This window comes from Phaseolus vulgaris, chromosome 2 (assembly GCF_051622355.1).
Source record: "Phaseolus vulgaris cultivar YP4 chromosome 2, ASM5162235v1, whole genome shotgun sequence".
Lineage (NCBI taxonomy): Eukaryota > Viridiplantae > Streptophyta > Magnoliopsida > Fabales > Fabaceae > Phaseolus > Phaseolus vulgaris.
This window is the reverse complement of record NC_143499.1, coordinates 20396013-20410082: the sequence shown is the minus strand read 5'-3', so window position 1 is coordinate 20410082 and position 14070 is coordinate 20396013. Positions and strand designations below refer to the sequence as shown.

Genomic DNA, 14070 nt, shown 5'->3' with positions numbered 1-14070 from the left:
TATGAGTTGGGACACCGCTGAAGTGTCCAATTTTAATTTTATTTATTCTTTACTGATAAAAAAAAAAAAAAAACTCGTGCCCTTATTCCTACATTCCCATTGTATTCATTTTAGCAAACCGTGTGTAGTCTCCCCTTACAAAAGTATTGCATCACAACTCTTGTGCAAGCTTATTCTTTTTCTGAGAACTCCTTTTCGACAGAGCAAATATGTTCCTTATACCTTCTTCAACAAACTGCACAACCTCTATTATACCTTTGGTGTCCTTCCCTTGTTCATCCTTCATTGATCTTTGTAATGGTTGCATCATAAGTATTGTGGCTAGCTATGCTCACTTCAACCCTTATATGAGCCTCTTGGGTTCCTGCACACACTATCTTTCTCTGCCCGTCATAAATGTTAGTAAACAACAAACCCTAGTCAAGATGAATAGTCCCCAACATTTTCTTTGGCAACTAATATTTGTGTAACACGTGGACTATGTATCATAGGTCTTCCCCTCCTAAGTCAACGATTAAACATAAATTATCGAATTTAGATACCAATCTGAGTGAGTGAACTGTGATCTAGGAAATCTGTTCCTTATCCATGCCCATACCTTCAACCGTGCCACACAGTATTGTTCTACATCCACTTTTTCATTCTGAAACACAACCAAATTCCTTTGTTTCCAAAGAGTCCATTGTAATTCAACCCATACCCCCTTCCAAATCAAATTTCGTTTAAAGCTAAAAAAATGTCATTCTGAAATGATTAAGGTTATCCTTTGGGCTGTTATTTATTACACTATTAACTGCCAGCCATTTACCACATCCATACCATACTTTGGTGCACAATTTTACACTAAAAAAATAAGTGTGTTGTTGTTTCAGGTTTATCTCTACACATGGGGCACAAATTATCACTAAATTGGATAACCCTCCTACCTAATCTAACTTTTGTGGCAACTCTATCTATGAGAACATGCCAAGAAAAATGTTTTTAACTTTGAAATGTTTTGACTTTTCACAGACCTGAAAATGTTTCTTCCCACCCCAATAGTGTGAAGCTTTAATTCATAACCTATTCTCCAAATCTTCTTATCTGCCTAGCCTCTAATCAAATCAACTTATTGAATAGGGTTTTTCCCACTCAAGCCAGTCTCTCCTCCAAACAATTTGCCACACCTAGTTATTATCCCAAAATCTTGCTTGTGCCAGCTTAATGATTTTTTCTAATGCATTTCCATATAGTCTAGATATAGTTCCTTGAGTGGTTTCTCTACTAGCCATAGTTCCTCCCAAAATTGTATGTTTTCTCCATTTCCCATAACTCAGACGATGTTTTCATTAAACCAGTTTGCCTTTCTGGATTCACCTATAATCTTAATATCCTTCCACCTTCCTGACTCTTTGAAGCTATTGCTTTCCCTGTACTTCTTCTACATCCATATTTAGATTGAACAATATCTTTCCATAAGTCACTTATTTCATACTCCAACCTCCACTTCCACTTAGCTAATAAGACTAGATTAAACATTTTTAAGTCCTTAATCCGAACTTTCCAAAGGTCAAAATATTCTAGCTGAAAATGTTCTAGCTAATACCTCATGGAACCTCTTAAATTAGAAAATTCAATATTTTTTACTTGTCTTTATTTGTTTTCAAAATCTTCTATTTATAATTTGTTATTCCTTTCGAGATATAATTAATACTTACTACAATTAGGTCTAGATTGAGTCTTGAATTCCTAATTTTCTTCTAACTTTTAATTTGTTACAATACTAATTAGTATATTGATTTGGTTATTTTAAAAACAGTAACTCAAATATGGTATCTGATGATAGTCTAGATATTCATACTGTAATTTTAATAGTAACTAAGTTTGTTTTCTTCATAAAAAATATTATTGAGCGTCTTTCGATTATATGTGATTTTCTTTTTTAAAAAAACTTATATTTCTTTTAATGGACACGAGAAGGAGCAACCAAACAAACAAGTGAGAATAATTTCTACTAGCTCAAATACCAACCAAAAACATTAGATACTCTTCTGCGTATGACTGTAAAAACTATATATACACACAAATCTTCCATGTACTATTCACCATTTGAGTGTTTTTTCTATCACTTCAAAATGTTACATTATAATATCTATTACTTATCAACAAAACTTATGAACAGAAAATTAACATTTGCCACAATGCACGTATATCCATGAATCAAAGATTGTCACGTTCTTCAACTTCATCGGTGACACTATCAACCTCATTCTCTTCCAAGGACCTTCCCATGGTTTCCGTAGTGAAAAAGTATGTGATCAACATTCCCAATAAGCACACCCCTCCAAGTATGATAAGGGTGACTTGCATCCCAATTCCCTTACTGTACCCATTCTCCTTCTTCTTATGAGAAGCCCAAAGAAAGCCCACAGACCCAATCATTGCCCCGACCTTGCCAGCTGCCCCAGAAATGCCATGACAAGTTGACCTAAACCTTGCTGGGAAAAGCTCAGCCGGGACTATGAAAGTGGTAGTGTTGGGGCCAAAGTTAGCAAAGAAAAAAGCAAGGCCATACAAAACCATGAACCATTTGTTCTCTTCATGTTCCTCAGTAGTCCAATAAGAGTAATAGGGAACCCCAATGATGAAAAAGATGAGTGCCATGAAGAAAAAACCCATCATTTGGATTTTGACCCTGCCCCATCTGTCAATAAAGTACACAGAAAAGAAGTAACCAGGGATGGTGGAACACACTGCAATAACGGCTTGGATCCAAGCCACGTGGATAGCCTCTTGGTACACGTTCTGTTTGTCCTTTTCGTCCAGGTACCGTTTGTATATTTCACTTTGGAACAAAACTTGACTGTAGAACACAATGTCCACCAGGAACCATGTTGAAGAACATGCAAAAAGGTCACGTCCATGGCGACGGAAGAACTCCCTCGAAAAGAGAGGGTACGGATGTGGAACTGGTGGCAAAGGATATTCCTCAGCAATCATGCTCAGTCTTACGTCAAGAACTTTCTCCATGTCCTTTGCTGCTTGCATCACATTCTGCTCCACTAACGCTGTGTACCTGATCATTGCATTGCATATCACTTTCTTTACTTCACAAACATTCTATCCTTTTCACATTCATACTTCACCACATCTCTTTCAAACTATCGCATTCATACTTTATATCATTTCTCACTTTTATTCGCCTTCAACTAGGACATTTCTATTTTATGCCTCCCATTCTTTCATTGCTGCACGTAGGATACTTGGTTTTCTTGGTCTTTTTAATGTAATTAATTGATTTGGTAAAAATTCTTACATGTACCTGAATAAGAATAGGAAGCCACATGTTTCTTTCCACTCCATTTTTTTCTTCTTCACTAAAGCAATTCTACTGAATCATCCGTTTGAAAGAAGAAAATAAACAGAGGGAAAGAAGAAGATCAAAATAATTTTATTTGTCATATAGTCAATCATGTGCAATTTTTATGCAAATCGTGTTTACATGTGTGGGATTTATCTAAGTCTATTTCATTTATATTTATCTTCTTATAGTTGTGATATGTTGAAAATACAACACAATAAAAGACTAAATTGTTTCATATTATAACAATTAAAAGTAAAAAATAAAATAAAATTTATTAAGATGTAAATTCATGATATGTTGATAATATAATATTAAATTGTTTTAGATTATAACAGTTAAAAACAAAAAATATTTTTTTAATTAAAATATAACTTCATGTAAAAAATGGGAAAATTTTAAACATTTTAAACTTTGAAGTAATGAAATTATCAAATCAACATTTTTTCTGTTTTCTTTCTTGTCTTTTCATAGTCACTCGTTCAAATCAATGGTCATATCCCTTCTTCTTCGCAAATTAACTTCTCTTCCTCCCCATCCCCAATCAAACAAATTTCAAGTGAATACAAACCCAAGTTATTAAGGAATCTGTCAAATGTACAAGGTAACACAGAGCTACAAGATAAAAAGGTTTGAAAAAAGGAATTTGGTTGTTTTTCTGTTAAAACAATTTATGAATGCTTGTTTAATTATGTCATTGGTAATGATAAAGATGTATTTAAACATGTATAGTTGTATAAGGCGCTCTCAAAAGTACTTACTACAAGTAAATTTGTTAAGAAGAGTGGTCGTGGGTGTTTTATGCCATGACAGGAAAGAATCAAACCAACACTTGTTTCTAGAGTGTAAAATAGTGTACTAGGTTTGGAATAATTGCTTCAAGTGGTTAAGGTTTGGAATAATTGCTTCAAGTGGTTAAGCCTGTTGTGTGTTCAACATAATGATTTGAAATATTATTTTGAATTTTTACTTGATACATATGTATACCAAACAAAATATGGTTTGGAAAGATGTTTGGACTACTGTTGTGTGGAGTATTTGGGATCATAGAAATAGAGTTATCTCTTGATGCGGAAGAAAATTTTCAAATGGTAGAAGTTAAAACCCGGTTATGTTTGAAATATAGAATGAAATCTTTTAGCTATGTTTTCTCGGATTGACTACTAAATCCTAACCTATGTGAAGGTGAAGAGTGGGTAGAGAAGTGCAACTGGTATATGGGTTTTGGGTTTAGTTGTAAAGGTAATTAAGTGAAAGGTTTATAATTATTGTACTATTGATGACCGGGAACTCTTGGTTTTTATTTGTGCAGGTTGAGGATGAAGGTGAAGGTAAGATGTTAGAAGGAGGTTCGTAGGTAGCATGAAGAATATGTGGATTTGAGTGGGAGATGAAGCAATGGGACTTATGAGCGGAAGAGTTGGGTGCAAATGGAAGGCACGTGTGGGAGCCAACCAAAGGATGCGCATGCCGGTTGTAAAAGAAGGTTGTGGAGGAGAAGAAGAAGTGTTTTAAGAATAGCAGGCTCATGGCATGAAGCAAATTAGGATGGAGGACAAAACTGAATTCGTAATTTTGAAGCTGGAATGAATCCAATAATGGTTTGTGGCATAGTTGTTCTTTTAATAAGAATGTATTAACTTTCAATTTTTGATGCACAATTATGTAGTAAGCCTAGATTCCAACACATCCTGTAACTAAGTTGGTTATGTTTTTTTTATAGGAATTGGAACACTTTTAAAGTGTTAATTTTTATTATTATTTAATTGATAAAAATAACAAACCCAATTTACATATGCATATTTATAATTTCTTTTCTTTTCTCTCCCTTCATTGCACGCCACTTATCTTATTTCGTATTCACACACTTATTTTGAAAGAAAAATTCGACTAGAAGGCATGTCTTTGTCAATTTTTGTTTATATGCTTCTTCACCAAAATGAGCAATTGATTATTACAAAGACAGGACACATCATATATTTATCTCATATTTTTGGACGCAAGAAAAAGTTATTATTACTATTATTACAATTAAAAAGTGTGAATGTGGAAAGTCAAAATAGTCAACGGAGGCAGGTAAACTACCTGGCAGTTTCGGGCATCATCATGCGCCAGTAATAAGTCATGGCCGCCGGAACGGACCCCAGCATCAGTATCAACCTCCATGCAACATCAGCCTCCGACGACTTCGACGCCGCATGAAATATGGAGCACACGACTATCGTCACGGTGGAGCATGCCAATATGCCGAATCCTTGCATCGAAAACACCGCCGCTATGAACGACCCTCGTGTCCTTTTGTTCGCAAACTCCGACATTATCGTTGAAGACAGAGGGTAGTCCCCACCAATCCCCAGCCCCAACATAAACCTAAACATAATCCATTCTCATCATAAACTCAAATCCAACACTTTTTTTTATTACTATTATTTATCAATAAAAAAAAACATGCTAAAAAAATCTTCAACCAGATGCAATTACTATGTGTGGCCAAGATGGCCTAGTCTTTAACAAGTGGTATACTGAAATTCAATCTCAAGATAATTTACTAACTTGAAATAATTCATGAAAGTCAACTTTCATAAACTAAGGTATGAGATCAATTTAACCAGTTAATAATTTGAAACTAGTTATAATTAGTGTAGAAAGTAATAAACTTTTTACATCAATTAACACTTAAATCATTATTAAAAGTTGACTTTTATACCAGTTACATGTCTAAAGTAAGAAAATTTACCTTCTAATATCATATGAATTATATCAGTTTAAGGTAGAAAGACCACACAAATGTTAAGAGATAAGATTATGAATGTAAAAAGGTTTGTATGTATGGATTTTGAAACCTGAAGAAGCCAAGAGTGACGAAAACGCAGGTTTTTCTTATGCAAATGGAGAAGGCAGAGGCCAAGGAGCTGAAGACCATCAACAGCAAGGCGAATCCGTACACTCGCAGGCGCCCCTTGAGGTCGCCGAGCCTTCCGAAGACGAGCTGGCCGACGGCGGTGCCTAGAAGCGCGGTAGCAACCAGGGAGGAGATGACGAGCGGCGGGGCCTCAAACCGGTTTTGGTCCTTGCGGTCGTCGTAATATACCCTTCCCATAATCTTGATGATGAGAGTGATTGAAAAAAGGTCATACGCATCGGTGAAGAGCCCCATCCCTGCAATGATGATGGCTTTGAAGTGATAGTACTGCGTTCTGGCTGTGTCAAGCTCAGACAACACCCTCAACCTGGCCATTTTCTTCAATTCCCTTCAAGACCGTACAATTATGGCATATGGGACTTTTCAACCATGGTCTCTTGGGTTACCACTTTGGTTGCTCTCAACATAAATGTGTAAGGATTTATGGGGAGATTATGAAGGGCCACAATTTTGTGCTTTAGCGTATTTGGGCTTCTTGTGTGCTACGTAGGACTTAATACAATTGGTTGTATCGAGGAAATTATTGTAGGGCAGATGAAGTTGTTTATGAGAAATGAGAAGGAGTATGAAGTAGGAAGCTGGGTGGAAAGGGAATTAGAAAAGTTCTGTGGAGAAGCAATTGGGTTATAAGTCAAACCTATGACTGCATCATTCTACTAAAGATGCGAATCAAATTCATGGCTGAATCATGCGAAATTCCTATGTATTTGCCATAAGCCGGCGTCATCCTGTACCCATTTTTTTAATGACAGGGCTTTAAACTGCGAAGCTCTACTGTAACTAACTCAACATATTGAACCCAAGATTCCGACTAAGTTAGAAATATATTACTTTTTTATCTTATAAAAATAATACTTCAGCTGTACAATTATGTAACTTAACTAGTTTAATCTTTTGTTATATAGTTTGTGTGTATAAGTCATTGTCTTATAAGTCATTCCCTTCCCATTCTCCTTTCACTTCTAGGGTCTTTCATGACTTTCATTCAACTCTCCAAATGGGTACATGTTAAACACATATATAAACGTGTCATAGAGAAATTCAATTGGAAAGGTGTCAAGCAGGTTGAGAAATTTATTGCAGCATGTGCTTAGTTTGTTAACATGGGGCTTCTTCAACCATTTCCCACATACCTTCTCTACCATATGGACTGAAACTTTCATGGATTTCATCATAGTTCTCCCTTCACCACAATCGCCTCACCATAAGCCACTCGTTTTTTCTGCATAAAAGTACCACTTACAGCTAAAATTGTACACATTGGCATAACGACTCACCGATGCATTCCAAGCTCAGCCTCAATTGAAGACATTGATTCAGACTTTACTAATAGGATTCAGCTTCAGATTCGATTCAGAACAATTGCAAAACGACATAGCACGGGCACAAACTCCTATGCACAACTATGTTGATGACAAAAGATGGAGAAATCCTACTTGGTGGAACAATGGAGTTGAGTGAAATTCGGAAAATTTATGTCTCTGGTATAATTTAAGTGAAATATTAGGAAAATGATACAAAAAAATTGTTACGTATATAGGTTAACAGGATACAATTTTATTTAACTAAATGATAAACTTCTTCTCTGGCCAAAGTCTTTTTCTTTTTGGCAGTGAGTGTTTGTTGCATGGCCCACTATTTTTGGTCCAATACCTTTTCTTTTTTTTTCTTATGTAAAAACACCTTTAACACATGTTTTGAATACACATCAGCAGATTCCCTTTTTCTTTTCCCTTTCATCTTTTCTTCATCTTCTCCATTTCTCATCACAGAGCTTCTCTTAGGGTTTTATTTTTGCTCTTTTCTTTAGTTTCTTCTCACGCACACTCTTGCCGTTTTTCACTTCACTACAAATGTTGTGCAATCTTAGGGATTGCGGTTTATTGTGTTATGGTATCAAAGCTCTTCTTTTGAAGAGCTCTATTGCGTGCTCTGGTTTTTGACTTCTTTCCTTGTTCTTCTTTTTAATTCACGTGTTCTTACTTTGTTTTTCTTGTTTTTCATTAGGGTTATGGCAGAAAAAGAAGCGGGGAGACCAACTCCTTCAGATTCATTAACGAATAGCTATCTCTACCTTCATCCCAGCGAAAATCTAGTGGCTTCGCTTGTCTCACTAGTGATGGATTCAACAAATTATCATTCCTGGAGTAGGTTTGTCATTGTCCTGTGTCCCGACTAGGCATCAGTTCCAGAGACTGACCTCAGACATCGCACACCGGTGCCTGATAGTGGAAGGGGGCCACGTAAGGGGTGTCCCAGACGCACCTATCAGGAGACTGGTTAGTTTTCGGACATCGGTACCATAGACCCCGATGTTGGAGATCGACATCAAACCTCGTCAACAGGGGGAGAGATCAGACTTCGACAGTTTATACGTGATAGGGGGCCATGTAAGGTGGGCCCTAATATTATACTAAGTTATCAGTTAAAACATCATATAAGGGAAAGACATAAGTCACAAGGGATCCATGCACGTGGTGTGTATAGCGCATACAGGCACGACACTTGAGAATACTCCTTGGAGGCACTAAGGACCATTAGGGTTAGGGTTTCCAAGGAAAGCTGCATGCATGGCATGTGAATACTTAGGGCACCCGCAAAAATAGATGATGTTAGAGATTAGGTAAATAGCGGCGCAAGGACGTTCCCCAAGGAACCCTAAACAAGGGTAACAACACAAAGGTAAACCCTAGTTTTAACCTATATAAAGGGTGTCAAAAACCCTAACAAGGTACAAAGTTTCTAAGACTGAAACTACTTTATACACTTGGTGTTTCTTTGCCCTTATACTGACTTGAGCGTCAGAGTGCAAACGGCCGTCAAGGCGCCCTTTGTCTTTGCAGGTGAGAGATTCTTTGATCAAGGAAGAACGATTCTCAGGCGGAGATAGGAGGACCAAAGGTTGCCGTTCGAGTCAATTGGGGAAGCAAGTCAACTGACAGGAACATTTGGCGTCCACCGTGGGGCCCGTTAAAACAAGGTCTCACTCACAATCGTGTTGAGAGCTTTTACCAACGATATGAGGAGTATGAGGCAAGGATCTGCTCTAGCCACAGGTTTTGTGCCCCCTAGAGGGGACAATTTTACCACGCAACAAATCTTGGAGACTATGCGTGCCCTCCAAGCGGAGGTGGCAGCATCTAGGGTTGAAATTGTTGCATCACGTGCGGAGAACAAGGAACTGCACATAACCAATGAGGAACTGTGCAGATATTTGCAACAAGTGGGGGAGCGTGCGGTGGATGAACGTGCCCCACCTGTACCACTTAGGGCACGTCCCATGCCGTTCTCTCAAGCGATCATGGATACAACGTTGCCAACCACATCTCTGGGTCCGAAGGTCACCTTCACAGGTGTAGAGGACCCAGAGGCCCATCTCACAGCGTTCCACAATCAGATGATGCTCATAGGAGGGTCTAACGTTGTGTACTGCAAGCTGCTTATTAGCACGTTGGCAGACGCGACGTTGGAGTGGTTCGTCAGCCTCCTTGATGGACACATCACTACCTTCGACCAGTTCGCGACACTGTTTAGGGAACAATACCTTGTTAACAAGGCCCCCACTCAACTCTCTTATGATGTCTTTGACATTAAACAGTACCAGGTGGAGTCCTTGAAGGAGTCCAGGTGCTAAGGTTGAAACCCATAGATGAGGCCATGGCAGTGCACGCCTTCGTCAAAGGAATGCTGCCAGGAGCTTTCAGTGAATCACTGCTAAGGTTATATCCGAAGACCTTCACCGAGATCAGGCGTCGGGCTTTGGCCCACATTGTTGCGAACAAGCGAATCACAGAGAAATGCGGTCTCGTCGGTCTTGTCCGACCTTGAGCAGTAGGTCGACCCCAGCCCATGAGGGTGCACGAGGCAACGACAGAGAAGAAGGGCATGGGGAAACCCTATGAACAGTCTCAAGCGGGAACACGCACACGAAGGGACCCTTTCCCGAAACATAATTTTCGTATAGAGCTCAAGGAGCTGATCGCTATTCCAAACATAGCGGCAAGGTTGAAGGTACTCGCGAAGACGGACAAGAAGATGGCACCCAACAAGAACCCTTGGTGCGAGTTTCACCAAGCACATGACCACTATATACGCAATTGCTTGGCCCTGGCACACCAACTGGATGAGCTAGTGAAGAGCGGCTTCTTGAAGGATTACCTTCTGGAGCAACAGAACGATCAAGCATTAGTGACCGCAGGGGCAGATCAGGGGCACGAGGTGCCCATTCATGGTGAGGTCAACACCATCTCCGAAGGATTCTCAGGAGGAGGATGCGCTGCCTCCCAACGGAAGAAGTACGCGCGAGAGGTATCAGACTCCAGATGTCGACCTCGTCTTCACCAAGGCCGACCGCCAAAATGTCACAATGACCCGATAGTAATTTCATTAGTCACAGCAGGGAGGAGGGTGCATTGCGTCCTCGTAGACCAAGGAAGTTTGGCCGACGTGATGTTTTGGTCGACCTTCAACAAGTTGCAGTTGTCCCCAGACCAGTTGAGGCCCTATACTGGATATTTGTATGGTTTCGCTGGAGACCAGGTAGAGGACGACTTTCACGCATGGCAAAACTTCACGCACTGCCAACATCAGGTATCTTGTCGTTAACGCCCCATCAACCTACAATATACTGTTAGGTAGACCTGCTTTGAACATGATTGGAGCGATTGCCTCTACGAGGCATATGAAGATGAAGTTGCCTTCCCTTGAGGGTACGATGATCACCATCAAGTCAGGCCAGAAGTAGGCTAAAAAGTGTTATGAAAATAGCCTCAAGACAAAGAAACGGGTGTTCGTTGTTACTACTCAGCCTCTAAGGGAAGAAGGGGTCACCCGTGTAGAGATCGCTCGGGAGAGACGATCCGAACCAACCGAAGACGTGCTAGAGTGAGAGATCAGTGGGATGATGTTCAAGCTTGGCAAATCCTTAGGCCAAGAGAAACAGGATCAGATTGTCGAAGTCATAGCACGACACCGTGGTGCTTTCGCGTGGTCTGCCTCTGACATGCCTGACATAGATCCTGACTTCCTGTGTCATCGCCTCACCATGGATCCCCAGGTCCGACCTGTGCGCCAGAGAAGACGAAAGTTCAACAAGGAAAGGCGTTAGGTCGTCCGCGAAGAGACAGAGAAGCTACTGAAGGCTGACCACATTAGGGAGATTCAGTACCCTGGATGGCTAGCCAATGTGGTAGTAGTGAAGAAGGCCAGCGGGAAGTGGAGGATGTGCGTTGACTTCACAAACCTCAATAAGGCCTGTCCGAAGGACTCCTACCCGCTGCCCAATATTGACGCTTTGGTGGACAGTGCGTCCCGATGCAAATTACTCAACTTCTTGGATGCCTTTTCTGGTTACAATCAGATCATGATGCACCCCAGGGACGAGTGCAAGACGGCGTTCATGACAAAGTTGTCTTGTTATTGTTATAAGGTGATGCCCTTTGGGCTGAAGAACGCATGTGCTACCTACCAGAGGCTAATGGACAAAGTATTAACGCCCCTGCTAGGGTGAAATGTCCAAGCATATGTAGATGACATGGTGGTCACCTCCCAGCAGAGGGAGCAACACGTAGCAGACCTGAAAGAGCTATTCACCACGATAGCGAAGTACAAGCTGAAGTTAAACCCAGAGAAGTGTGTGTTCGGGGTAGAGGCAGACAAGTTCTTAGGATTCCTACTCACCGAGCGTGGAATAGAGGCGAACCCTGAGAAGTGCGCCACAATAATAGCCATGAGGAGACTGATCTCAGTTAAGGAGGTGCAGCAGTTGACAAGGCGCATGGCCACTCTGTCCAAATTCGTATCTGCAGGAGGAGATAAGGGGCATCCTTATTTCCAGTGCCTGAAGAGAAACAGTAGGTTTGTTTGGACCAGAGAATGCAAAGAGGTGTTTGTGAAGCTGAAGGAGTACTTGGCCAGTCCACCAGTGTTGTGCAAGCCAGAACTAGGTACTCCACTCCGCCTATACTTTGCATTTACAAAGAAGCAATCAGTTCGGTTCTGTTGTAAGAGTAGGACCAGGTGTAGAAACCGATCTACTTCATCAGCAAAGTGTTGCAAGGGCCAGAGGTGAGATACCAGGCCTTAGAGAAAGCGGTTGGCAGTAGTGTTCTCAGCGCGAAGACTTCGCCATTACTTCCAGAGCTTCACCGTGGTAGTGATGACAAACCTTCCAATTCACAAGGTCTTACAGAAGCCAGTGTGGTAGGCAGGATGGTGCGATGGGTAGTAGAGCTATCTGAGTTTGATGTGCAGTATGAGCCTAGAGGCCCCATTAAAGGCCAGGTTTACGCTGACTTCGTAGTAGAGCTCTCCTCGGCAGCCACACACCAAGAAGGAGCAGGTTTCAAATGGGTGCTCTCTGTAGATGGTTCCTCAAATCAACAGGGTAGTGAGGTTGGTGTCATCTTGGAAGGACCAAATGGGTTGCTAATTGAGCAAGCCCTACGATTCGCTTTCAAGGCGAGTAACAACCAAGCAGAATACGAGGCCTTGATTGCTGGGATGCTGTTAGCAAAGGAGATGGGTGCGAAAGGTCTGTTGGCGAAGAGTGACTCCTTGTTGGTCATAGGTCAAGTCACGGGGGAGTACCAAGCTAAAGACCCTCAAATGGCCGCATACCTAGAGTACGTCCAGGCTCTGAAGGAGATGTTTGAGGTGTTTGAGTTAGTCCACGTACCCAGAGAACAAAATGCCCGAGCAAACTTGCTTGCAAAGCTCGCCAATTCGGACAAGGGGGGCAGGCAGAGGACAATAATTCAGGAGACCTTGAGGACACATCGAACTACCGCAGACAATATGGCAAAAGTCCAGCAGATCATCACATCGGAAGGAGTAAAGAGGAGTCATCGGTTGTTAACGTAGGAGACGTTGAAAACGCCCAAGATAAGCGTGTATCCGGTTGCTGGGGAGATGTCGTCCCAGGTTCACCAAGTCGAAACAAGAGAAACTTGGATGACACCTTACCAAGACTATTTGGCCGATGGAATACTCCTGCTAGAGCCCTCAGAGGGCAGAAAAATCAAGAAAAATTCGAGCAAGTACACCTTGATCGATGGAAAGTTATTCAGGCATGGATTCACCCACCCTATCCTTTTTATGTGTAAGTGGTGAGCAACGCATGCGCATTATGGCAGAACTGCATGAGGGGATATGCGGTAGCCACGTCGGCGGCCGATCCCTCTCGTCGAAGGCCATTCGTGCAGGATATTATTAGCCAACCATGAGGGAAGATTGCACGAGGTATGCACAGCGGTGCAAACAGTGCCAGCAACATGCCGACTGGCACAAGGCGCCCCTAGAAGAGCTCAGATCGATCTACAGCCCACGACCATTTCATACTTAGGGGATTGACATTCTGGGGCCCTTCCCTTTAGCAGTGTGGCAGATGAAGTACCTCGTGGTTGCCATTGAATATTTCACGAAGTGGATAGAGACTGAGCCACTAGCGCAAATTACAGCCCACAAAATCCAGCACTTTGTGTGGAAAAACATAGTATGCCGCTTTGGAATCCCAAAGAGGTTAGTGTCCGATAATGGTATCCAGTTTGCGAGCCAACAGTTGGGCAAACTATGTACAGAGCCAGGAGTAAAGCAGGTGTTCGTATCTGTCGAACACCCCTAGACGAACGGGCAGGTCGAGTTTGCCAACCGAGTTCTGCTCTGAGGTCTGAAGAGAAGACTAGACAGAGCCAAAGGGACCTGGGCAGAAGAAGTTCCTAGAATTGTGTGGGCTTACCACACTACTCCCCAGTCCACAACCAGAGAAAGACCCTTTAGCTTGGTGTACGGTTCGGACGCGATGATTCCA

At 41.4% G+C, this 14070-nt stretch overlaps 2 protein-coding genes across 2 annotated transcripts; one reads left to right on the top strand and one right to left on the bottom strand.

Moving 5' to 3' along the window:
- Positions 1–1979: 1979 nt before the first annotated feature.
- On the bottom strand, positions 1980–7026 carry LOC137810858 (putative inorganic phosphate transporter 1-8). The gene is made up of 3 exons (XM_068612324.2): positions 6184–7026; positions 5426–5710; positions 1980–3055 (listed from the first exon to the last, which is right to left on the bottom strand). Exons 1-3 carry the CDS (start codon positions 6576–6578, stop codon positions 2200–2202), a joined length of 1536 nt encoding a protein of 511 aa, XP_068468425.1. The 5' UTR covers positions 6579–7026; the 3' UTR covers positions 1980–2199.
- A 4770-nt stretch (positions 7027–11796) lies between these two features.
- Positions 11797–13124, top strand: LOC137809165 (uncharacterized). Its single transcript, XM_068610302.1, has 2 exons — positions 11797–12208; positions 12322–13124. Exons 1-2 carry the CDS (start codon positions 11797–11799, stop codon positions 13122–13124), a joined length of 1215 nt encoding a protein of 404 aa, XP_068466403.1.
- Positions 13125–14070: the final 946 nt, after the last annotated feature.

What these genes read in the sequence shown, in the direction of transcription:
- LOC137809165 (XM_068610302.1), top strand. Translation starts at nt 11,797, where the DNA reads ATGGTGGTCACCTCCCAGCAGAGGGAGCAACACGTAGCAGACCTGAAA. An exon ending in GTTGTGCAAGCCAGAACTAG is followed by an intron (nt 12,209 to 12,321) that starts GTACTCCACTCC and finishes AAGTGTTGCAAG; the next exon opens with GGCCAGAGGTGAGATACCAG.
- LOC137810858 (XM_068612324.2), bottom strand. Translation starts at nt 6,578, where the DNA reads ATGGCCAGGTTGAGGGTGTTGTCTGAGCTTGACACAGCCAGAACGCAG. An exon ending in GTCACTCTTGGCTTCTTCAG is followed by an intron (nt 5,711 to 6,183) that starts GTTTCAAAATCC and finishes GATTATGTTTAG; the next exon opens with GTTTATGTTGGGGCTGGGGA. An exon ending in ATGATGCCCGAAACTGCCAG is followed by an intron (nt 3,056 to 5,425) that starts GTAGTTTACCTG and finishes TGCAATGATCAG; the next exon opens with GTACACAGCGTTAGTGGAGC.